The 24,787-nt window shown below is 50.8% G+C and overlaps 7 protein-coding genes across 7 annotated transcripts; 3 read left to right on the forward strand and 4 right to left on the reverse strand.

The window, feature by feature from the left end:
• Window positions 1-1,167: 1,167 nt before the first annotated feature.
• On the forward strand, window positions 1,168-2,758 carry LRP88_03868 (class I SAM-dependent methyltransferase; the record flags this gene model as incomplete). Its single annotated transcript, XM_083240469.1, has 9 exons — window positions 1,168-1,293; window positions 1,363-1,394; window positions 1,453-1,647; window positions 1,707-1,773; window positions 1,827-1,867; window positions 1,915-2,049; window positions 2,170-2,506; window positions 2,562-2,644; window positions 2,710-2,758. 9 exons carry the CDS (start codon window positions 1,168-1,170, stop codon window positions 2,756-2,758), a joined length of 1,065 nt encoding a protein of 354 aa, XP_083103759.1.
• Window positions 2,759-3,622: 864 nt separating this feature from the next.
• LRP88_03869 (uncharacterized protein) lies at window positions 3,623-7,812 on the reverse strand (the record flags this gene model as incomplete). Its single annotated transcript, XM_083240470.1, has 4 exons — window positions 3,623-3,651; window positions 3,711-6,640; window positions 6,688-7,330; window positions 7,380-7,812. The coding sequence occupies 4 exons, from the start codon at window positions 7,810-7,812 to the stop codon at window positions 3,623-3,625; spliced, it is 4,035 nt and encodes a 1,344-aa protein (XP_083103760.1).
• A 360-nt stretch (window positions 7,813-8,172) lies between these two features.
• LRP88_03870 (uncharacterized protein) lies at window positions 8,173-10,150 on the forward strand (the record flags this gene model as incomplete). Its single annotated transcript, XM_083240471.1, has 5 exons — window positions 8,173-8,283; window positions 8,617-8,780; window positions 8,934-9,014; window positions 9,064-9,206; window positions 9,363-10,150. 5 exons carry the CDS (start codon window positions 8,173-8,175, stop codon window positions 10,148-10,150), a joined length of 1,287 nt encoding a protein of 428 aa, XP_083103761.1.
• A 2,113-nt stretch (window positions 10,151-12,263) lies between these two features.
• LRP88_03871 (uncharacterized protein) lies at window positions 12,264-12,648 on the reverse strand (the record flags this gene model as incomplete). Its single annotated transcript, XM_083240472.1, has 4 exons — window positions 12,264-12,348; window positions 12,400-12,471; window positions 12,526-12,584; window positions 12,643-12,648. The coding sequence occupies 4 exons, from the start codon at window positions 12,646-12,648 to the stop codon at window positions 12,264-12,266; spliced, it is 222 nt and encodes a 73-aa protein (XP_083103762.1).
• Window positions 12,649-13,800: 1,152 nt separating this feature from the next.
• LRP88_03872 (uncharacterized protein) lies at window positions 13,801-15,439 on the reverse strand (the record flags this gene model as incomplete). The annotated part of the gene is made up of 3 exons (XM_083240473.1): window positions 13,801-14,558; window positions 14,610-14,662; window positions 14,721-15,439. 3 exons carry the CDS (start codon window positions 15,437-15,439, stop codon window positions 13,801-13,803), a joined length of 1,530 nt encoding a protein of 509 aa, XP_083103763.1.
• Window positions 15,440-19,437: 3,998 nt separating this feature from the next.
• LRP88_03873 (uncharacterized protein) lies at window positions 19,438-20,865 on the forward strand (the record flags this gene model as incomplete). Its single annotated transcript, XM_083240474.1, has 1 exon — window positions 19,438-20,865. The coding sequence occupies one exon, from the start codon at window positions 19,438-19,440 to the stop codon at window positions 20,863-20,865; it is 1,428 nt and encodes a 475-aa protein (XP_083103764.1).
• Window positions 20,866-21,167: 302 nt separating this feature from the next.
• Window positions 21,168-22,718, reverse strand: LRP88_03874 (uncharacterized protein; the record flags this gene model as incomplete). The annotated part of the gene is made up of 2 exons (XM_083240475.1): window positions 21,168-22,360; window positions 22,415-22,718. 2 exons carry the CDS (start codon window positions 22,716-22,718, stop codon window positions 21,168-21,170), a joined length of 1,497 nt encoding a protein of 498 aa, XP_083103765.1.
• Between the last annotated feature and the right edge of the window lie 2,069 nt (window positions 22,719-24,787).

Here is a 24,787-nt window from a genome sequence, read left to right on the forward strand (position 1 = left end):
AGCCACGGCAAAAAAAGTGATGAAGACTTCATCAATCGAGGTGGATATGTCGACCGAGGAGGTTATGTCGACCGAAGTGCATTGGCAGGACGTAGGAACTACGTCGACCGACGACACCGCCACATCGACCTCAACCGACCCTGTGAAAGCTGGGGTAGCGGCTTCAGCATCAACAGCGAGAGCTGTGTCAGAAACGACTGCTTCAACGAGCACCGAAAGCTCAACAGCCTCAAGTACCTCAACGGAAGAAGAACAAGCCACCGACACGGTACTACCTGCTAGTGATAAATACTTACCTAGAGGAGGACTAAGCGCTGGGGCCAAGGCAGGTATTGGAGTCGGCGTAGCCTTGTCTTGCCGCGGCGATTTGGCTCATCAGACGAAAGAGGACTGCTGTAGGTGCACTAGGAATGGGTGTGATGCCTGCTCAATCAGTGAAATCACCAAATCCTTTCAGTCGGCAGGTCGAGGTGGCAGAGATTGATGGGCGACCAGCTCCACAAGAGCTGCCTGCCTGATCCCCTGGTGTGACAAGTTTGAGAGTTTAGTGGTATAAGAGTGTATGATGGATTGTAATAGGACTCGTGGATATGTATTGAAGGCTGTTATAAAATCAGGATCGATGTTATCCTGAGGCTCTGTCCAGAGTGAACTGGTGATGTTGGTTGTCTTGAACCCCGGCCGGCTTGTTTTTCACAGTTTTAGGATAACCCCTCTCCTGCTGGCATCTGAAATAAATTTTTATTATTAAAATGTTATTGAAGTTTTTGAGGATTAAAGTTATGAATGCAAGCTATAGCAAACTACTATTCGTATGCCAAAGTCACCTCTTCCACCGAACCAAAGCCGACCAACCCAGAATATGATCCGAGGACTCTATCTTCAGAACATGCAATCAGTCAATTCCATGAACCCTGCAATGCACTGTTGCATGATGTAACACGACCAACAGATCATTCTCATTGCTCTGCATGCTTGCTGCGACATTAACAGGGGGTTCATTGTGGAACCCCCCCTCTCCTCGGCTCTGCAACAAGAGGCATAAAGAGGTCTGTGTTCTCATTCTTCCTTTCCCCCTCAGTTCTCCGCTTTGTTTTTCTTAAATCTACCGGATTCTTATTCCGGGGAAAGATCCTTCGAGTCTGCCACAACAGGCGTATAGAGGTCATGTCATCCCCAAAGTCTCGTCACTCCCAGTCGCCAACGGGGCGGTCTCCCACCACGAGCGAGCCTCTTGGAGACGCGTTGGTTCAGGGAACCGAAGGCCAGCCGAATAATGGCGCTATCGAAGTCGTAAGTTTTTTCTTTCGCAACGATCTCTTTCGAGCTCTTGTGTGCTCACCACAGGGATATCATATTTAGGATAACGATTCTGACTCTTCATACTCGCTGGCGTGAGTTGAGACCAGATGCTATAGAATACGGTGACAGAGAAATGCTGAAATCTTACAGGACTACAGTCACTGATACCCAGTCCCTAAGATCTTCGATCTTGAACTACAAGTGGGAAAATGGACGGCGTTATCACGCTTACCAGGAAGGATCTTACTGGTTAGCCTTCGAAGCTCAGAAATCCGAGTGCCAGGACACTGATGTGAGACCCAGGGCCCCCAACGATGATCGCCAGCAAGAGGCCGAAGACCTTATGTGAGACTCACTTACGGGAAAATACTCTTGAGCACTAGATTGATGATGGTGTTGCTCAGGCATGAGGTGTATCGGATCATCATGAATGACAAACTGTACGAGGCCCCTATCGGAGATAAGCCACAGGTAGGCCGTCCACGCTTTCAACTGTCGATGCATATCCTCTAACAAGGGCTTAGAATGTTTTGGACCTTGGATGCGGCACTGGCATCTGGGCTATGTAAGTAACATACTTTGCCTATGTGTGTCGGTTCTAATGGGAGGCAGTGAATTTGCCGACATGCATCCTTCCGCAGATGTTCTTGGAGTTGATCTCTCCCCTATTCAACCCAACTTCGTACCACCTAACTGTAGGTTCGAGGTCGATGATATCAACCAGCACTGGACATATCCCGAGAACAAGTTCGATTTTGTTCATCTTCGGGGCCTAACCGGCTGTATTCCCGACTGGAACAAATTCTACGAGGGAGCTATCAAGTTCGTTCTTCTTCATCAGTGATCTCATTTTCTAACCTTGAACAGGCACGTCAAGCCCGGTGGCTGGATTGAACACGTCGAACTATGGGGTACTGCAAAGTCAGACGACGATACTCTGAGAGCTGACTCACCCCTGAAGACATGGGTCGAGATCTTCACGAAACTGGGCGAGATAACCGGCAAGACCTTCTTCTGGGATCACAAAGCGGCCGAGTCTGTCAGAGAAGGCGGTTTCATCAACATCACAGAGCGCAGAATCAAGGTTCCGATCGGAACGTGGCCCAAAGACAAGCAGCTCAAACAATGGGGAGCCTGGAACCGCCAATTCTTGCTACAAGCTCTTGAAGGGTTTTCGATCCGTGGTCTCACCGAGATGCTACGGGTAAGTTCAGTTTCTGCCGCTCGGTGAATAGGAGATCTAACAGACGATGCTTTAGTGGAAGTACGAAGATGCTCAGTTGTATCTGTCGGATATGCGCAAGGAGTTGACTAACCCGAAACTTCACTCCTATCTTGAAGTGTAAGTTTGCAAATTCCTTTGATCCTAGTCAGCTAGCCCAGTCGCTAACGAGGACTGCCGTGAAGTACTGTCGTTTATGGCCAAAGGTCCGAGGCTACAGATGAAGAGGTCTAGACTTTCCGCGTCGCCATCCGCAAGGGAGTGCAAAGTAAGCATTACTCGGTATGGATAGAAAGAATCAAATTATATTATTTTGTGGCACGGATCAGGTTGCCACCAGCAATGTTGTACATATTGGATAGCCCTCCCCCAATGTTTCTAGTCCAACATCTACTTCCCATGTTTGATTCTTTGAATTCTATCAGAATATCAGTACTTTCACATCGCTATTCGATTGTCTGCCATGAGACCTGTGCTGGCAAGCGCTTTAGGGGTATTAAACATCAAGGGAACTAAAATACTCACATGTGGCCCCAAAAAACAATGTTGCATCATCGCCGCTGGGATCTCTCGTTTTACAATGGCTGAGGGAGCAGCCAAGACTCATCATCAAGGTCATCGTCAATATCCCCGATGGATTCAAACGCTGTCTTTCTCCAGAGACCTTGGTGGGAAGCGGAGCCATCGGGCTCGGGGGGAGATGGCGTGCGATGTCTAGTGTGAGAGGTTGTCCTGGGTTCAGGAGCAGCTTGAAAAGCCGGAGGCTCGGCTGATAAGGATCTGCGGTCACTTTGCTGCCATTGATCCAAATCATCTGTCCGCTGACCACTCTCTGAAGGCATTTTCTGTCTCATCTGTGTGCCATGCTCATGGGGGGCCGGCTCCCGGGGGTCTGTAGGAAAGTTATGCCCGAGCGGATCGGGAGTCTCATGACCGGATCCATAGGATATTCCCCGGTCAACATCCCGGTCTCGATTCCGATCACGAGCACTTCCGAGCGACCTTTGCGCGGGGGAAGTGGGTATGTCATTCAAGGGGCCATCTTTGGAGGTGCCAGACTGATCGGAACCTTGACCATCGGCTGCATCCGCACGTCTCTCAAGGTCCTCCAGGCGTCTCTTCAGTTTCTGACCTATGAAAAATTACGTCAGTGATATCCGAAATGTGAATATTTACAACGACTTACGATAGGCACGCTGAGCCATTCGGTTCGCCCTCCTTCTCTGCTCGGCTTCGGCTAGGTCCGTGATCAGAGACCAATCCCTGTCAACATCACGAAGGCCATCCACTAGGCCATTGTCCTCGTCGAGGCTCGGTATCGTAGTATGAATGCCTTTGGCGTTACCCAGCTGGATAGGAGGAAGTACTGGGGGATCGTTGGAGTCCAAACCAGACAAAGGACGATCGTCCGGTGTACTCAAACGGATGGGGTTTAGTTTTCTCTTCGAAGCCGCAGTGTGGCTGTCAATGCCAAAGCTGGGTTCCAGAAAACTCAGTTCACGCGGAACATACTTAGCTCCGCTGTTGGGTGCGTTTCTGTGGTTATTGGTAGTTGAGTCTGGTACGCTCTGCTCTGCATGTTCGGGGCTGCGCTGATGCTCGGCTTGTGGTGCTCTCTCCACCGATGTGAAAGCGGCTTGATGTTCCGGTGAACCTCGATGCTGCTTTTGAAGTTGTTCCTCCGTCACGATCTCACCCTTGGCGATTTCGTTGCCATCCGAGTTTCTAGGTTCCACAATGGTTCCCGGCTTGCGGCCGGGCTTCTTTCTGGGGACACCTGCAGCCGTCAATTGCACCCACTGGTTGTCGACCAGAGCGTATCTCCTGGGAGGCCCGGTACCCGATTGAGGCGGCAGGGGAAGCGGGGGCCAGCCTTGTCCATGGCTCCGGCCGATGTGTTGGCGTTGTTCAGGCACAGAGGTTTCAAACCCATCACCATCACCAACAAGGTACGAGCAATTGCTGCAGACAGGCCCCTTTCGGCGATCCTGGTCTTCTGAACCACAAGAAGGGCAAGTCCAACGCCAACGTCGCGCCTGCCAATTATCGAGACGTTGGTTATGTTCAACATCAGCTGTTCTGTCTCGGACCTCCTGTCTGGGGCCATTGGGTACCACCCTGGTCTTGACATGTTCTTGTCCTCGTTCCTCGTTGGCGGCCTTGACCGTATCGTCGAGCTTGAGCCGGGCCTCTGCTTCAGCCTTATCTCGAGCCTCCTTCTCGGCCTGAGCAGCTACAGCCCTGCGTTGTTGCTCAGAAATCCTAGCAGCACGCGCGAGTAAATTGTGATCGATCTGCTGGTTTGGGCGATGAGCGCCCAGGTTGAACTGTTGATCACCAAACTGAACGCCAGCCTGGCCTTGCGGCGACTTCATGTCAGCATCGGCCTCAACAGACGCTTCACGTTTGCCGGCTATGGTCGAGGGCATCGAATCGTCTGTGTCGGGACCAGGTTGTTCGAAGTTCCATGTTGGTGCAGCGGCTCGCCTTGGCTTTCTTCGCTGTCTGCTTTCCCCAGTCTCGTGGTTCTCCGTGTCGCCCTCGCCATTGCCAAGTTCCGAAACGAGTGCACTAGATCGCGATTTGCCTGGCCAGCGGGCTTTAGCAGCTTTTAGCTTAGAAGCCTTTAGCTCAGCATCGTATTTCTTTTGAGCCTCCTTGACTTGAGTGCGGGCCTCAGCTTCATTCTCGCGGTGATCCTTATCAGCCTTGACAGCAGCTTCGAACTTGAGCTTATCAGCCCTATCACGAGCCTCGGCCTCAATTTGTCGACGGGATTCACCAGCCTTGAGCTCAGCTTCAAACCTAAGCCTCGCGTTCTCCTCAGCAGCTACCATGGCCTCGGCGTGTTTTCGACTTCGCTCCTCCTCGGCCTTTCGTTCAGCCACCAATATCTCGCGGACAGCCTTCTCAGCCTCGACTTTGGCCTTTTCGATCTCCCGTTTAGCCTCTTCTTGGGCAACTTTCATATCCTCCCTTCGACGGCGGTAGTCCTCCTCTATCTCCCTTATAGCCTCTTCATGAGCAGCTTTCATGTCCTCCCTTTGACGACGGTGGGCCTCCTCGAGTTCGAGTATCTTAGCCCTCTTCTCTGCTTTAACGCTGTCCTGAATCTCGGGCTCGGGTTGTCGGCGAGCTTCCATAGCCTTCAGCTCGGCCCTGAGTCGATCTTCTTCAGCGCGTTCAGCCTTGATTCTCTTATAGGCAGCTTCCTCAGCCACTGCTATAGCTTGAGCGTAGAGTCGAGCTCGCTCCTCCTCCTCAGCTTTCTGTTCGGCCTTCAACCTCTGGTAGGCAGCCTCTTCTGCCTCAATCCTGGCTTTCTCGATCTCCCTCTTTGCCTCTTCTTGAGCAGTCTTCATCTCCCCCATTCGCCGATGGAAGGCTGCTTCCTTCTCATTGTGGATCTGAACCTCAGGCTCATGAGATAGTTCAACTGTCTGCTTTTGCTTCTCCTGTTGCATGGCAGTGTCTCTCTGCACCTGCATTTCCAACGGCCGAGCTTGTAGATATTTCACAAGCATTTCGTCACCGGCTGTAGGCTTGACAGAGGGCGAAGCGAGATAGCCCGATGATATAGGAGGTTGATCTCCAGTAGCACCTCCAGCAGCTTCTCTATTAGCAGCGTCAATGAGATCTTCCCATGTCTTCCAAGAATCTACAAAAGGTTCCAAAGGGAGAGAACCTCTACCATAGTTCTGGACGCCGGAATGAAGGCTGATATTGCTGGTCTGATCAGATATTTCTCCTTCGCTTTCAACTTCGACGGCCTCGAGATCTTGGGGTTCCTCCTCGTTGTCTTGATTCACCTGGTAGTTGTTGTTGTCTATATCTGACTCCGAGGCTTCGGAGTTCGTCTCGGAGTCCGGAGCTACGGGCAATGCCGAAAGGGATATTTCTTCGAGATGCCGACCCAGATGCGTGGTTATTGCAATCTTCCCAGGTCCGGCTTCGTCTCCACACAGAGGGCATTTGATCTGTTGCCAGTTCGGTTCCATGCCATGGTCGAGAGCCATGTGTTGCAGCCAGTTGGCGCGGTTGGAGAAGGTAGAATCGCTGCGTTGGCATGATGTGTCGAGGCACACATACGGCTGCAGATCAATGTAGAGATGGCGTCTATCTATGTTAGCGGTGACTTCAGGCTTTTGGCTCCGTTGACTTACTTCCACTGGGAGTTGGTGGTTATAATGACCGAACTTCCACATGCAACGCACGGGAATGCCTCTCCTCCTTTTGCTTCCTCTGGCAATGGAGGAATTCGGACGGATCGATTGCCATCCCTGTAGCTCATGATAGTCTCTGCGTAAGAGCTTGCTGGATTCAAAGATGAACCAAGGCCAGAGTCGTGGAATTTTGAGCCCGTGGTGACTTGAACAGCTTGTTCAGGCTGTTCAGCATGGACTTGGTTGCGGTTTCGTTCGGTCTGGCACCTGAGGTAGCGCTGGTAGTTGATCATACCAAGCGAAGAAAACAACTTGCTATCAGCTCCAGGGAACCGATGCTCGATCTTGTTGGCAAAAACTTGATGAGGTGCCCATGAAGATAGGGAGACATCGGCTTCTACCGTCTCCGGCTCTGGGTCCGTGGCTGGGTCCCGAATCATTTGGTCTAGTTCGATGAGACAATCGACGTCGGTCTTGAGATCCTCTGCTAGCTCATGAACATCTGCAGTGCTATATTCCGACGTCGAGTCGCTGGATGAATCATCTGCCACATGGGAAAAGTTGACTTCTTCCAAAATGTTGCTCACTTGATCGCACAGCCCTTTGGTCTTGGGATTTGAGATGTGTGCCACAGGGACAAGACCTGGAAATAGTTAGAGACTCTCGGTGGATAGAACAATGACAATTCTCACGATCAGTGAGGGTAGAAGAAAGATGCGAAAGTGTCTTCATCGTGGCTTGTCTCAACTTCCGCGATCGCTGGAACTTGTCGTCCAGGCTCCCGCTAGCCACTCCATGGCCATCGGACCAAAGCGAGAAGCAGCTGCGGCTTCGATCGAGGCTAATGAAGATATCCCTGGGAAACTTTCCCTTGTCGGAGAGGATCACCACGATCTCGCGAAATAGGGTATCGAGGGCCGCAGTGAGACGTGCCACAGCGCTCTTCTCATCGGGCTCCGGGGCTGAGCCGCCATGCTGGCGTTCGTTCTGTCGGGATTGCCATTCGCGAATAGCACTCTCTAAGTCGAGAGCATCCTGTGATCGTAGTAGCGCTGCCATTGAGTCCCATGTTAGGATCCCAACAACGAGAATGCGAAAATCAATGAGTTGAGGAGAATGTACCATCAGAGTGCTGGTTTTGCTGACCACCCACCGAAGCTGAAGCTGCACAGCCCTCACAGCCTGCATACAAATCACAACGCATCACCCCAGCCGCACTCAAACAGCCAATCTCAGGGCTTGAAACGACCCCAACCTCCACCTCGCCAAGCGGTTGCATGTCCCATAACTATATGCCTCGTGCGGTCTGCCTCGGGCTTCCAGCTGCGCCACTGTCTGCTTTTCGACGGAGGTTGAAACTGGAACAACCGTCCAAGAGGCAAACTTGCTTCTCCGACTTCTGTCGTGAAAGCCCTCTGCCTTCTTCGAATAGATTGACCCAACGCTCTGACCCGACATCTGAGCCTTTTTCCTCCGGTCGGCGACATGGAGCCCGTCTCGCTGGCGCTGGGCATCCTCCCCGTTATCGGCGGCTCAATTGGCGCCTACAAAGCGGCCGTCTCGAGGCTCAAGATCTTTTGCCATTATTCCCGAGAGGTAAAACGATTGCGACAGCGATTCGATCTTCAACGGGTCGTTTTTCTCAATGAAGCCGAACTGCTTCTTTCCGATGTCTTGAGAGACAAGGCACTCGCAAAGAGTATGGTCGATGGAGAAGGTCAATCACGATGGGATGATTCCAGCCTTGAGGCCAGCGTTCGAAATCATATGGGCCGGAGCTTAGACTCGTTGAAGGATGTCATGGAGGAGATTGAGACTACCATGACGGAATTCCAAGATGGTTTAAGTTGCTTCAGGCAGCTAGAGGCCGAGAAGCAAGAGGCATGACTATGTGTTATCTAACAGTGATGGCCTCGCTGACGGCAACAGGACGAGAGTGTCAAAGACGCCGTGAAGAGACTACGGAAGAGAGTCAAGATTACCTTCAGTAAAGACAAGTTCGACGGCCTTACAACCAAGCTCAAGCGATCCAACAAGGACCTCGAACGCATCCGCAAACAGGCCCACGACATCAACGCCAAGGACACAGCAAAGTGCGTTGTCAAAACTTGCTGCAAGGTAGAAAAGCAGCCTCCCCGCCATTTTCCGCCGTTCAGTTCCATACGGAGAGCTTCGCGTGCTCTTCATGAGGCGTTGCTGACAGCTTGGTCCAACGCATCGGAAAGACAGCTTCGCCATTCCCTCAGGCTGTTCCTGGATGCCGAAGGAGTGGAGGAGGTGCGGATGAACTTGGCCATTCTATGCTACGGGCATCAGATGACACATGAGTAAGAAACCCCCCATGGGCTTCTGTGCAGACCATTAACTTAATTACAGGGTGACAACCACCGAAGTCAACTTGATCCGCCTCCACGTACAGTCACGCACCCTTGAATCGCTATCATGGGCTCGTCCAACTGGTCTATTGACCCCAGCCGATTCGACAGCTTCAATCGGCTCCCAAAGCACCGAGGAAGGCGGTAGGCGGAAGCGACAAAGAGTACGATTTGCCCCGTCGCCATCCGAAAGCTCCAAAGACCATCCAAACGATATCCCTAGCCATTCCTCGCTGTTGCCCAAATGTCCAGTCACCGACTGTCGAGTCACGACAGATCCAGATGTACTTGAACTTTCAGGCGATATCTGCATGGAGATTAAGCGCCGGGTTACTCGCCACCTGATCTCACAGACCCCGAGTTGTGCCCCTCCGTGCCTTGGTCACATTGACTGCTCAGTGGAAGAGAGCTTCAGGCATTCTTTCTATCCGTCACTAGACGATGAACTCGAGCACAAAGAGTGTCAGGCAACATTAAACCCCGAGGAAGTCATGAGAATGGATGACATCCTCGCGAAACCAGTTGACAAGAGGTTAACCATTGTCCACCAACTCCGCCTGGCCCTACAAATCGCGTCAGCTGTCCTCAAGTTCAGCTCGACGCCGTGGCTAAGAGAGTACTGGAGTGTCCGTGATCTGTACCTTTTCCACGAAAGCCAAGCCGATGAGCTATCTGCGTCTATTCAGACGATGCATTTTAAAGTCGACGTCATCAATTCGCAGAATCTAGACTATGAGCCCTTCATGGATGTAGACATGTCCTTGCCCAACACTCCCATGTCAGTTCTCATGGATCAGGCAACACGAAAGTACGGTATCCGGAACATGACGCTATACAGTCTCGGTGTCGTGCTGTTGGCTATCGGGCAATGGGCGCCAGTCGATCTCAACGACGTGGAGGAAGTGCGTCGGCTGGCTGCTGAGCCGTGTCGTTTGGGGCCGAGGTATCAGGAGCTCACACAAAAGGTGTTAGACTGCGATTTTGGTTATGGAAAAGATTTGACTAAGCCGCGACTTCAGGAGGCTGTGTACGAGAATGTGTTGCTGGAGTTGGAAACGATGATTGAGCGGTTAGACCTGAGCAAGTAGTAGCCTGATTGTCAAGTTGACGAGGAGGGGGAGAGTGCCATTGCCATACAGCACTCTGGCACACATTCCATAATCTTTCCAGTACCATTTCCACAGGTCTGGCCCAAATGCTACCTTTCTCCTTCAAGATCAAGTTACGTCGTACAATTCCCTAGTGCTGAGTGCGAGGTCATGTAACACTCAAGATGAACCAACAGTTCAGTCACGTGTTATCAATGCCCAGCCCAGCCTTATTTAAAGCCACAAGCCCCCCGTTTCAACTTCAGCATCTGTCAAGTCAGCTTTGGCTGCATGGATTTCAGCCGTTTTTAACAAACTCGCCTGATTCACCTACCATATCCAAACCGACGCCAGCACGACCATCGTCGCATCCCATTTTTTCACGCAATGTCACGATGAATCTACTTCAACTGCCTACGGAGATCCTGATTCTCATCATTCGCCTGCTGGGGTCCGGGTTCTTCCACTATGATACTCGACGACTTATGGTGTCCAAATGGTGGTATGAGCTCGCCAGGTTGGTCCTCCTTCGAGACCTTCAGTTCTCTGCCAAGTCACTTCCGAGATTCCTCAGGACTGACATGAGTTCTTTGGTTCATCAACATACAAGAACCGTCGACATCGCCTTCGATGGTGTCCAGGATCGCAGGGCAGTGCTCTCAGCATCGCCGGATGTCAGGGAAAGAATGGTTTCAGACTGGACAACAAATGTGGCCAATGACTTGACCTCACTTGCCGCCATTTTGCAAGATTGCAGAAATCTGCGCAGTCTCAAATTGAAACCAAGACCAAGGTGGCGCGCCCGCAGCGTGTTCTTGCAGACCTATTTCTCTTCAGACGCGCTGGTTCCTCTTCTATCTGTCAGCCACCTAACCTGCCTCGAATTCGACACTGTTTGCACAGGGATCGGTGGTGCATCTAGCCGCCCCGGGTCTCACATTTGCGAAAACATCAGTGCGCTGCTCCTCACGCTTCGACGATTGCGCTGTCGAATGAGAAAGATCTGCCCCAGGATCCTGAATCCTCCTGGAGAGGGCACAATTTCCAGCCTCGAGGAGGTCATCATCAACTTGAATTTAGGGGATCTTTCCCACCATACCCCACCTCAGCACTCTTACCGGTGTGGAATCTTCGTACCCGGCTTATCTTCAACGTGGAAAGCAGACATGGAGTCAGGAGCAAAAGAGTTGGTGAATAGGATGGCAACGCCGCGGGTTGTAAAGGTCTTGTCGCGCTCTGTTCCTGGCCCCCAAATGGAATGTTTCGATGCCATCGCACAGCGTCGGGTGATGCTCGCGCCTGGTGCGGCATGGGAGGCAGACGGCGAGGTGGTGGAGGAGACGACGGCAGATGAAGATCCTGATCAATTATCTATCTAAGCGGTTTCGGCTTTCACACTTAAGTGAAGTCTATACACTTGTGATTGCTTTATAGGAACTCGGAAAAGGAAGATATCATTGCATCAACTTGGCAGCAGGACGAATACGATTATATCATTGAAAGTAAGAAACTGGTAATTTGGAATTGATACGACGGGGGAAATTATGACGCCTCTATGGCAGCCACGTTGTCTCGGCCAGTGGGTTAGGACATGATACATACCATCCCGAGGGCTTGTCTATCCGTTCAATGCCCAACACGGTGCCTTGGTCCTGGCCTGATCGAGCTCGGAGATGTGAAGGAGCGCCAAATTGTCCCACATTTCCGTGGCCGCATCTCCGAGTGGGGCCGATATCCCCGGATTCCAGTTGACATGATTCAAGCCGGTAACAAAACAGCACTTTGATACGAGAATCACTCTCTGTCTCAGCGAAAAGAGTTAATAGATGCTTTGATGGTGGATGATAGGCATCACGGCTTTCAGAATGACGCACGACTTCATATGGTAAGAGATGCTAAATGAAGTACTATCATTATCAAGGATGTGGATCAAGCTTGCCTAGGTAGTGTACGTTCGAATATCACCGGGAAACACCACCATTCACATTTTCACCGAGTTGATCGAGTTCAAAGCTTCAATTTCGGCAATCGAGGTGTAGAGTACATGACAACAGGGCCCGCTCCTCGCCCCGAGGACCCAGTCCTATGCCGGCTAATCTAGCATCGAAATTGACTACTCATCGATATCCTGGAGGACCTCAACGCTGGCTCCGTGTCCAAGCTTCTCACGGAGCTTCGTTGCGAGCTCCTCAGGGCCCCTATAAAAGTATTAACAACGGCAACCATAAACAGCTGGGCCGTTAACTTACTTGAGCATGTAGATGGGAGGGAAGATGAGAGGGGAAGGTAGGAAGGAGTAGTCGGAGTTGCCTTCGATAATCCTGGCTTGGTGTTAGTATGGGCAGGATCCGATCTGTCTTTGCTAATGAACTTACTCTCGGATAATGCTCTCGTCGATGATGTCGCCATCACGGGATCGGACTTGGATCAACTTCTGGAGAGGGGACTTTTGTTAGGCCTGGTGGGGCTTGTCACTTAGCTCTTGAACTTACAGCCATGACGGAGGTTGGTGGTTCGGATGTCTTGTGTTTGGTGTAGGTGTTTGTTGTTGGAGAAGTGGTTATGCTGGGGAATGTTATGCTCTTGGATGACGGAAGAGCTCGATATTTATAGAGAAAAGGATAGCGGCCAGTGTGACTACAGACACCGAGAAAACTCTCAGTTTGGCTACTCCCAATGTCGAAGGCTACGTCATCTGTATACCCACCAGGCAAGTCTCATCGTGGAGTGAAAGCTCCATGGCCTCTACTTTGCCAATCAATGCAGGATTACGAATGGGGCAAACACGGCACGGCCCGTGGCGGAGGCTCTCCAATGAGCTCGCTCTGTATGGGGCTGAAATCTCTGACGCAAAGGGTCCACGGAAAGATCTAGCGATGAAGATCATTTACAACGATGGAATGCTACATGTCAACGGTTGGCCCAGACGACGCTACCAAGTTCCTCTGCCAGGAATTTCGCGCATGTGTGTTCCGGATGAGTGACACAAGAGATGCGCCCATCAGTCGATACCTTGGCCAACGTGTGGTTGAGGAGCTTCACCGGTGAAGCGCATGTCTCACTCGATCTAGCGCCAAGAGGACCCTAATATCGTGGCGAGCGGGGAACTGATTCGATCCGAAATTACTGTTCGCCTCTTGTCTGCCGACAGCCAGATCTACGCTCGACAGAGCAATCACAAGGAAATGAGTGAGCACAGTTTGCGTTGATGCATGCCCGAATGTTGCCTCTTGCGTGTGGCCAAGACACAGGAAAACGAGACATTGTTGACGCGACATAGGGAGGGCCTCGATTGGTCTAGCTACGCGCCAATGTCCATCAGCATTGAATTCAACTTCGTCATCATGTTGAAATCTGAGACAACTCTCCGTGCTGTGAGGGAGATGGTGCCCAGTTTGCTCCGTACCAGGTCGACAATACAGCGCCCCCAGAGGTGGAGGAGAAACAAGGTACTTGATGGTCCCCTTTTCGTTGTCACCCCCTGGGAGGGCAATGAATCTGCCCAAAGTACAGGATGTAGTTGACGTGAATCAACTCCCGCCACTGGAAGTCAACAGTTGTCCGAGCACCTCGGAGCAACCAATGGACATCAAACCTCCAGTCCTCTAGCTCAATTTACTGTCCCTCTTGAGTGAATCTGAAAAGATGATCTAGAGGAAAAGTTGACCATAACCGTTGCCATCCCCAGCCTGAACATCTACAGGCTCAGGGTCCTGAAGTCTAGCGCCTGTCGAGAAGAGTTCCTCCCTCTCCGGATAGGGGATCTTTCGCCAATCATCCCGTGCCCGCTTAGCAGCCTTCAGGAAGCGCTCCTTAGTCTTTTCCAAGTTCCCAGCAACAATCTTATTATGACGCTTTACAAACTTGCCGTCAACTAGGACGTGTTCCACATCGCCGGCATTGGAATGCAGCATGACTGCAGCCACAGGGTCGACCCAGCCGAGCATGCCGAGGCCGGTGCCATCCCAGACGACAACATCAGCCTTGGCACCAACACTCAACACGCCCAAGTCCGGGCGGCGCAGAGCAAGACCGCCGTTTCGCGTGGTGAGGAGGAAGGACTGGCCAACGCTCATGGGGGACGTTGCCGGGATCTGCCAGTTCTGTAGAATCTTGTCATTGATCTTTTCGCGTGTGCTCTGCAGCCACAGGCGAGCTTGAATCATCAAGTCGGTCGAGCCGTACGCATGAGAGTCAACACCCAGAGCAGCTTGGTCCATGATTAGCGCACTGTACGAGTGCCCAATTCCCATTCCCATTTCAGTCTCTGGGGTAATTGCTATGTGCTGATTAGTGCTACGCAACAGCATGGCGCTTTCGTGGGTGAGGGCTGTGGCGTGAGAGAAGACAACAGGGATGCTTATGTTCAGCATATCGAGAGCGTTCAGGTTCACTGGAGAGTTGTCGGCTGCGAATAATTAGCTGCACAAGTTTAGCGCAAAAATTAGACAGCACTCACCCCCATATGGACCGCCGCTGCTATGCGTAGTGATGACAGCAACGTCAAGCTCCCTGGAAGGCGATACTGTTAAACACCATTCTTTCTTCCCGGACACGGATGTAAACTTACCTGGCAAGGCTGAAGACCCCATCTACCGATTTGGGGTCTGCAGTAGCAGGGGTGAAGCCGTCAAAAGCCACGCCAATGCTAACAGGCGTATCCTTCACCGGAGCCGATTCTACAATGTCGCGAAAGTTGATGAGCTGCTGCGAGATGGTGTAGTTGGCGACCTCATGGAAAGCGTATGACCAAAATACTCGCGCTCCACTGTCGATGCTGGCATTCAAACCTGCCCAAGCTGTATCGTCTGACCAGGTATGATGAGCGTGGTCCAGCGATGTGGTGGTACCAGCATTGAGCGCCTCATAGAGGCCAGAAAGCTGACTGATGTAAACTTGTTCAGCGTCGAGGCGGCCAGCAGCGGCATACTCGGAAAAGCGGCCAAAGTACTCGACAAGAGTGATGTTTGACATCATGGTCTTAAAGATAGTCTGCCAGCCGTGTCTGTGGATGTCGATGAATCCCGGCGTGAGGATTCTGCCAGAAATGTCTATAACCTCTGTGTCTGATGGCATAGAAACAGGGGCTCCCTCGTCGGCCGACCATATAGCGGTAATACGGTCGCGTTCAACCAGAAGATTGCCATTTCTAATAACATTGAGATCGTTGACCTCATTGTCATAGGCAATGATAGTGCCAGAAGAGAATAAGATAGACGATGCATGGACCGGGCATATTGCCTCTGCCAATGCAAAAATGACGAGCGCGAAACCAGTCGAGACCATCATATTGTCGAATATGGTATCAAAAAGATGTTATCTGTACACGGCATTCTTTTTTCAAGTCCACGGGGTTGGCCAAGCTTTTGAAGAATCAGGAAGTTCTATAGGCTCCTCAGCTCCTCGAATCGCCCGGACTGCCTTGGAAACAACAATTCCCAATAAGAGAACAACACCGAGATTCTTGTTAGGTCATGCTTTGCAACTCACCAACCGGCATGGCCAAAAGTGCGGAGTCTGTACAGATCTCGGGGTTTCCGGATTGCCGAACCTCTGATGCTTGAAGATCGCGGACTAGCGTCGGACTAGCGTCCAAACCCTGCGAGCGGAGTAGCGTCGGGTTGGCGTCTTCTAACCAACTTCTACGACTCCCTCCTGATGGATTTGTCTAGACTTACCATTTAGCCAACATTCTGACTGATCTGGTCCTCATGAGCCAACTCGCCCGCAACGCATGCCTCTCCTGTTTCACTCAGAAGCGCGGGTGCGACCGCTTCGTGCCTGCTTGTGGCCGCTGTGCAAGGTATGAAGGATCTTTGAACCACGCGTGATGCTGTATACTCACTACTTGACCCTCTAGAAATAACACGCCTTGTCACTATGAACAGCCTCTGGAGCTTTCACGGCAATTGGATGGATTCGCCTTGGATCAGGACGGGGGCCTTGACCAATTGCTGACATCACGCCTCTTCGACACCCTGGGCATTCTTAACACCAGCTTGGAGCAACTCGCCGATGCCTATCTCCTATCTGTTCACCAATGGGTACCCTTGATCCAACCTTCGACTTTAAGAGACAAGCTGGCAACGCTGAGAAACGCTCCACTTGCCGAGCTTGCAACCTTCATGCTCCAGCTTGTACTTGTTGTTCCGCCTTCCTCGTTCTCGCGCTCTCGGGTCCCCATCTTGGATCCCCACCTGTCGCGTCTTTTATACAGGAGGTGTAAAGACTCGTTTTCATTGCTTCAAGCAAACCGTCGAGACCGTCTGCTCACGATTCAATCTGGCATCTTGCTCAGCATTCACGAGCAAAGCCAAAGGCTTTATTCCGACGCTTACATTTCCTTGTCGGCCTGTGCTAGCCTCGGCTATGTAATGGGCCTAGACTCTAACGCTGACTTTAGTGGCCCTTTTTCTCTTGAGAAGAAGCTTGCCTGGCACGCCATCTGTTTCGGCGACGTTGTAAACAAGCTATCGTTGGAACGATGCAGCCGGCCTATGCTGGTCCCAGCTTATGCCACATTTACAAAACGCAGTATCCTCTGGAATCCTTCTCCCGAACTTCTTAATTCGCCGGCCACATTTGCATCGTATTGGTCAAGAAATTTTGCCAAGTTTGATCATATTGACCGGCAAGCTGAGGCAGTGAAAGTTCTACATCATGTACTGCAGTTAACCAGGCACCAAGCTGTCTGCCTGGAGATGCTTGTGGACCAGGAGGTCTGGAAGCTTGATTTCTTGATTCAAGAGGGGATTCGTAATGCAATCAGCACACCTGCGAATCGGCTTGAGCACCAATACAGTCTTGTGGTAATCTTCTTGTTGTGAGTACCTAGGCTATTAGCTCATGGCATATGAACCATTGCTCACCACTCTTAGGTCTACCTTCGAACTACACAATAAAAGGTTGGCGTGCATCAGAGACCAGCGAGGCTCGGCTGAGATCAGAAAGATATCGGTTGCAGCGTTAGAATCAGCCCTCAAGGTGGCCTACGACCTGTTCCATATGGACGAAGAGGCCAGAGCCATTGATGCCAGAATCTTTGACGAGTGGATGATGCCCATCACTGTCATTATTCTCATTCAGGGAGTAGCATCTACAGCCACTCTCCTCGAGGCAGAATATCATCTAGACACCGGCTCCATATTTCAGCTTGCTATACGGTCGTTAAAAGCTGCAAGTCGTCGATGGATGATATCAGGTTTGAATATAATCGCAATGTTGCATGCCACTGCTAATATCAAATAGATATAATTGCCACAGAGCTAGGAAATACCCGAGCTTTAATCTGTTAGATTAGATCCTATATTTACCTAGCTTCAGAGGTATGTATGTATAACTACCCAGTGGGTCTATGAGGCCTTAAAATCCAGCTAAGTTTCGCGAAAAGGTAGAAATAAAGAAATTCAAACAACTCAGAGATGAGGCAGCTCGTCTAGAACAAGGCATGCGTTTTACCACAGTGGAATAAACAGCGGCAGCGATCAAGGCGACGATTGCGCAGATAGAACTGCGGCTTACGACGGGGTCCAGAATGCGCCTACCGGCCTTCAAATGCTTATAGAGAATAAAGAGAGGATTCAAAAGGCCCTTGAGCAGATGAACCGGTACGTGAATGGGTATTGCTGAACCAGGGTGTTGGCGGGCTACCGTTGCGAAGGGGGGATGCACTTTGTAACTGATGCGGGGGTCCAGGCAAGGATGACAGAGTCGTGATTAGGGAGCATGCTTCGCCTCTGCTGTCCACTTTCGAGGGACACTTTAGACAAAAAATGGTACCTTGTTTGACTGATTGCGAAGAAACCGAATTTGATTGCAAAGTATGACAAAGTAAGTAGCCTTGGTTTGTGATAGCTTGGCGGTTTCCTTTGAAAGAACAAGTAGAGATATGTAATAGGAACCTCATAGCGAAAACTTCCGGTGATGTGGCCCCTATTTTACTCCAATATCTCCCACCAGTTAGCATACAAGCCACTTATTACGGTCGTATAATAGGCGATAGCTATAATATTCTCAGTTACAGGCCCATATCGAAGTGCGGTTGTTTTCAGCTTTTACATACCAGTTAAATCTTGTCGTGGAAACGACAACGAGACGGATCACGAAATATACGGACTGACACACGTACGTATGCAAGGTCTACTCATCGATGGAATTTTTAAGGCTTAATGACACCTTGAAGGCTTGTCTCGACGTCAGATGAGGCATTCTCTGGCTGATTCTCTGAGACATTTCCTAATCTTCGTCAGCCATGCAGGATCAGTTCTGCCTAGACACCGAATCACATAGCTCTCCTGGTGTGGCATCTTACTGCGCTTGCAAGTCGAGATCCTTGTTACTTATTTACTTGCTTTTAAGTTAAATCACGGCCCGGGGTTGACAGGACCGGAAGCTCCGGAGTCAATCAATACCCTGGTAGATGCAATATGTACATCGTCCATTCCACGCGTCTTTTGTAGACTTGAAATCATGCCAAGATTGCTGAGAAAGTCTAAGACACATGGCCCACCTTCGACGGCAGTTGCTGTTGTTCCAAGATGGCACAATGCAGCCATTTCGCCCATATACGAACGCACTAGCAAACTCTCAAGTTAAATTATGTCAATCTTTTTGTGCCCAGTTAACACTAGCGTGTTATGCAATGGATGTAGATTTACCTTGGAGGCATACAAGCTCGATGCCAGCGGCTTTATTCCCGGCTGCTATTCTCAGTTATGTGCGTTTCTGGGAGTGTCAGATTTCTCACTTAATTCTTCTTCGGCCTGGGGGGAGCATGTGTCCAATTTCGAGACCTACCACTCCAGCACCCTCGCACTTTGCCAAGATGCCAGTCTTCCCCGCAAGTCCAGCATCCGTCATGACTTCGGCAGTTGGCACCAATTAATCAGACCCTTGCCGTCACGAAACGGCGACCTTGACCAACTCGGAAATGGCCCCGCAGGTCGAAAGCTTGCTTCACCACAAACACCCTTGTTGGAATGATGGCTAAGAACACTAATAAATAGAGGCAAACTCAATCATTCCGATACTTCCAAATTACCCAGGCTACCGTCCGCAAGCCTGTAATATGCGGCCTGACTTAGGAAAATGAGTAACTTACTTGCCGTGTGATGTCTTATTGTCTCAGATGAGAGAATCCGACTCCGCCCCCGCGGCATCCTTGAGCACCTTGAGGTACCTATATCATGCATCCCCCGCAGCTGTTTTGGTGACACAGTTCCCTTGGCAAGCCATCTTCCCTCTACACATTTGACGTTCAAGCTGCTGTGCACTGCTATCAGATCGCCATGCGTCTGTCCAACGCCCGTCTAGCCGTCTGGGCCTCATTGGTCCCTCACGTCATATCTTTCGCCTACAAGCCTCCCTCCAGCACATATGATTATGATGTGGCCATCATCGGTGGAGGCTCCGGTGGTATCCATGCGGCTATCCAGCTGAAGGACGCTGGCGCCAAGGTCGTCGTTATTGAGAAGAAGGACCAGATTGGAGGACACGCTGAGACATACACCGACCCTTCTTCAGGCATTCCTGCAAACATTGGCGTCATCATTTTCGAGGACACGGAAGTCGTGAACAATTACCTTGATCGCCTCAAGGTTGAAAAGGCCAAGGGAAATCCAGCTGCTGAAGCTGGCACACCCAAGCTTTACGACTTTTCGCTAGGCATTCCCATCCCTCCACAGACTCCAGAGGAACAGGCTGCTTCACAAAAGGCCACTGCAGACGCACTCAAGGTCTACTCCGAACAGGTCATTCCAAAGTATCCCTGGATTGATCAGGGATTTCTCCTCCCTAATCCCATCCCAAAAGAGCTTTCTCAGCCTTTTGGAGAATTCGCCCAACAGCACGGCTTTAGTGCTTTTCTGCCCAGCATCGTCCAGTTCAACTGGTATCCAGGCAACATCTCCACCATACCCACTTTGTACGGCCTCAAGAGCCTTGGCCCTGGCCTGCTGAAGAGTCTCGCTGGCGGATTCGTTTTTCCCGCGTCCGGCGACACACGCACCATTTACAAGGCCGCCGCTGCCGAGCTTGGTAGCAGTGTCCTGCTCAACTCAACAGTTGTTCATGTTCAACGTAACAAGAAGGATGGCGTCATCATCATCGTGCAACAACCCAACCACGCTCCCAGGACTATCAGAGCCCGCAAGCTCGTCGTTGCAGCACCCCCAACTCTCGAAAACCTTGACCCTTTCGACCTTGACAAGAAGGAGTACAAGCTCTTCTCCAAGCTCTCTGGGCTCGGCTATTTTGCTGGCATTGCCGATATCCCTGGCATCAACGGGAGCATCCAAAACGTCGGAATTCAGACGCCTTTCAACACTCCTGTCATTCCTGGCAGCATCGGCTACTACCCTTCAGGCACACCCAATCAGGTCACCCTTGGTGTGGCTTTCGACACCACCGACTATACCGACAGTGAGGCCGAGGACGTTGTCCGCAGGGAACTCAGCACGCTTGCGGCCGTAGGTGCACTACCACCCGACGCCGCGGAGAAGGTCACATTCCCCTACGTCTCGGACCACGCCCCTTACAACCTCCGCGTTTCCGGCAAGGAGATTCGTCATGGCTACTATCGCAAGCTTCTCAAGCTGCAAGGTTCGCGCAACACTTACTGGACCGGGGCTACTTTTGCAGGACACAACAGTGGTTTGATTTGGACCTGGAACGAGGGTACCGTGCTGCCTGCCCTGAAGAAGGATCTTGGCCTGTGAGATCCTGATTCGATGCCATTGTTAGTTGATGAGCAGCGGCCGTTTTTTGCGTACTGTTCTTCTATTCTATATACACATAGCGATGCGTTGTGTGCCTTTCCACATTAGTCTTCATAGTATATATTAGCTAGCTGCATATTACAATCTTAGTACTCGACCATGGGTAAAAGTGATCTCGCTCGAGAACGGGAGCTGTCTAGCTATAATGAGATCCAGGAGATAGATGGTATTTGAGACTACTTGCCCGGATTTCTATGAACCGATCACCTTCGCCTCCGGCATCCTCTGGTCTAGATGCCTTCTCATCCCACGTTAATTCCTTTGAAGACATAGATTGCTATCATATAACAAGTCGCACTGACAAAGTACGGCATCCCAAATGCCATGCCACCGATACCAATTCCACGAACCCAGAGTGCAGCCATCAAAGGTGCTCCGAGAAGAGAGCCAACTGTCTTGACGAGCATGACGATGGAGAATATGTGACTCTCTGGGTTTGAAGGATCTGTCGCATCACCAGTGTATGGAGGACATATAGCAGGTGACTTGAGCAGTGAAAGAGTAAAGATGGGCAACGCAGACCCGAGGGCATAAACAAATAAGGAGGGAATCAGTATCCAAATCTCAGCAGCCACAGAAATACCTAGCGCTCCAAGAACAGACACTATGAGACATACGCTAGCGTATCGAACATTTGTCTTGTCGACACTTGAAGATGTTTCTTGTCCAGGCTCGGCGCGTGAACGCAGAAACTTGGGAATGATCCAGGTGAGTAGTGTAAAGTTCACAACCGCCTTTCCGGAGAGTAGATATCCGGCGGCAGCAAAGGTCCAATGGTAGCGTCCCGAGATGTACTGCACCAGAAGCTTTGTGTCGGAGCTGGCCAGTGATGTGAGCATGAAGCTGATCAGTAAAAGCGTAAAGTTCCGTGGGTGGCTGGTGACGATGGTGTAAATAGTCTGCAGGCGGTCTGTCGTAGAGTGGAAGAGTGATTTCCGGTCGTCTTGAGCCTTGAGTAGTGGCGATGAAAGGAGTGGTTCCCTCTGCTCTTCGTCGGCGGATTGTCTACCCTCAGCAAGGTCGCCATGAGATGGGAGGAGATATATGGTAGGAATAGCCAGCAAAAGGAGGAAGATGCCCAGCCCAAACGGTAACCAAAGAGAAAAGGTCATAGTCGAAGAGGCAAGCGCAGGGCCGAGCAGTGCTACCACATAAGAGACAGAACTCATGTATCCAAAGTAGATGGCCCTCTTGACATGGTCATCGGTAAGGTTGGAAGCGAGGGCATATGTGAGAGAGTTAAAGACACAGTCTCCGCCGAAGACTGAGAGGGTCGGGCCAGCAATGATAGCTCTGGTGGGAAGCAGATGCTCGAAGCGGCCCACTATGACAGCCCACAGCAACATCAAGACTCTTGGGACGAGGTTGAGTCCCAAGATAGCTCGGCGACCCCACGTCTCGGCCAAGAAACTCAGGGGAATCGTCATGACGAAGTCTGTAGGTCGTCAGCCAAAGGGGCGATTTTAGTTCGGAATCGTAATTTTCTCACCTCCAGATACCCAAAGGGTCTCCATGATTCCCTGTATCCGACCCAGGCTCTTTCCAATCTCATCGACCTTGCACAGTTTCTCATCTATGCTTCCATCTGGTTGGATAAGGGACGGATCTGTACTCCGGTAGTAGTCGCCGCAGAGTCTTCTCTCGATGAGTCTGTTCAGTGGAAGCTGGTATAGACTCATGGACAGGTTGACAAGCAGAACTAGGGCCAAAACCGGAGCGATAGGTCGAGCGTTTCGACGGGCCTGAAGACGCCGGTTGACATCTTCATCCGGCGAGGCTGGCGCATCGGCCATCTTATCACAGGCAATGACTGGTAGACTATTATTAAAGAACCATCGGAAGTAGTTGCTTCGCTACACGCTCTTGAGACTAGGTTCAAGTATCGCACCTCTCAGTGAGTCTTTGTAGTCGACGCGTGATGTTGTTGGATTAAAGTGAAGCTTATCAGCAAGAGGCTTATCTCGCGTTGAGCACGTGAAAGTGGCACGTGTCGGCCCGTGGCTTGGCGAGGCCAAAAGCGGTTGGTCAATGATATAAGCGAGCCTATAGGTGGAGCGAAAAGAATCAGATGTGGAGTACTTTGTACTGCATGGTGCTTACACATACTTTTAGGTACTTCTTAGCAGATGCTATTGAGATCTGTGCCACCCAGTGCCACCCAGCAGAACCAGAGAATGAATCCCCGAAAAACCGGTTGAGCTCCCATAGAAACATTCCCGAATTACCGTATTTATGAGGCATGTAGTCTAACACGCCCTATGTTACTTATGTTTATCCTTATTCAATTTTCTAAGTAGTTTAACTAGCCATCTCGTCTTTCTATCTGCTTCAGCTCTTTTTTTTTCTTCGTCTCTATTGTTGTCTAGGGTAGGCTACGCTTAGGACCTGATGAAGCATGCAGGCATGTTCTCACCTGTGGAGAGGTTGGTGCCTGAGGCATCACCCACCATAACATCATCCAGCTGGGCCCACACACATAGCTAGGTTCAACACCATCATTCCTCACCCTGAGAGGCGCAGCATCAGCCATGAATTTGAGTGAAGAACAGAGATGATTTATCGCCGCTTTAAATTCAACTGATTCAATGGCAATGGCCTTTTCCAAACGGTTGAAGATAATCCCAAAGAGCATTCACTTGAATGTATAATCCTGAAGCACAAACTCACCCTCCTCTTGCTTCTTGACCATCTCGCCGCGCATCATACCCTCGAAGCAGCAGTCCCCTATAAGGAGATATTCGCCCTCATCATGACAAATAATTAGAGGCGAAGGACAGCCGTAAAGAATGCACACTTCGTCGTCCACACGTGTCCCCGGCCGCACAAAACCCATGTACCCTCCCTCGGTGATCACAAAGGCCCTTGAAGCCCAGAGGTAATGCGTGTGATCCAGGAATGTTATTGCCAATGTATGGCTCTCCTACTGCAAGCAGCAGAAGGTTAAAAAAAAAGCCACTGTGTTAGCATTGGGTCATATGCTATGATGTGTTGACAATGTGTTCTTTATTATAGTTGAAGCCCGGCCCTTGATGGGTTAACTGAGCCAGAAGATCGTTATTGCCAATGTAAACGCGTAGCTGCTGTCGGCAGTTTCGTGAAATGGGATTAAGTAGGCCTCGCCAGTATCGCTGCCCTCCTCCGTTATGCGAGTCCCGAAAGATGTAGCGGCTTGCTTGGAGAGTTGATCGCGAATGGTGACTGTATCATCACCCCCCCCCGGAGAAGTCGGGGATGAGGTCCTCTATGAGGTCCTCATAGATTGCAGAAAACACGTAGCTCAGTGCTGGATTGCCCTCAGCGGCAACGAACTGCAGTGCCTCCATGGTTGTCATATTCTGCCCTTCCCTCATCATCGCTGCGTACTGATTATTCAACTTGTCCGAGAAATAGTGCTCCATAGAAACCAGTCCTAGAGAGAGCATAAATCCTGATGCTAACTTCTTCTCAACCCCCCGACTTGGGTTAGAGCCCATAATAAAAGGGTTATTGGGTTCTATCAGTAGCTGAGTGGGGAAGATGGCTCTGTAGAGCTCCCTGTAGATCCCCATTTGGTCATGCTGTTTCCAACCATGTGTTCCGATGGATAGGGCGATCGAGTTTAACATTGTAAAGGTATCGCTGGAAGAAGGAATTTGAGTCGTCTTCTTTATCTTGTCGAGTGAAACCCCCTTGGCATTGAGGTGCTTGCCGCTAATCGAGTAACAAGAATTCTTCGACCCAGAAGCGTCAAAGTTGTGCTGATGAGAAAAGCCAGCCATGAAGATGGGGCAAGCATATATGGAAATTCCAAGTTCCCGATCTTTCGAAAGTCGGGGAGCCAGGAAGGGAGATTTGGACAACCTGAATCCTCAAACGTACCAAC

The sequence above is a fragment of the Fusarium phalaenopsidis genome, assembly GCF_050370095.1.
Source record: "Fusarium phalaenopsidis strain FUZ10S chromosome Unknown contig_32288, whole genome shotgun sequence".
Classification (NCBI taxonomy): Eukaryota; Fungi; Ascomycota; class Sordariomycetes; order Hypocreales; family Nectriaceae; genus Fusarium; species Fusarium phalaenopsidis.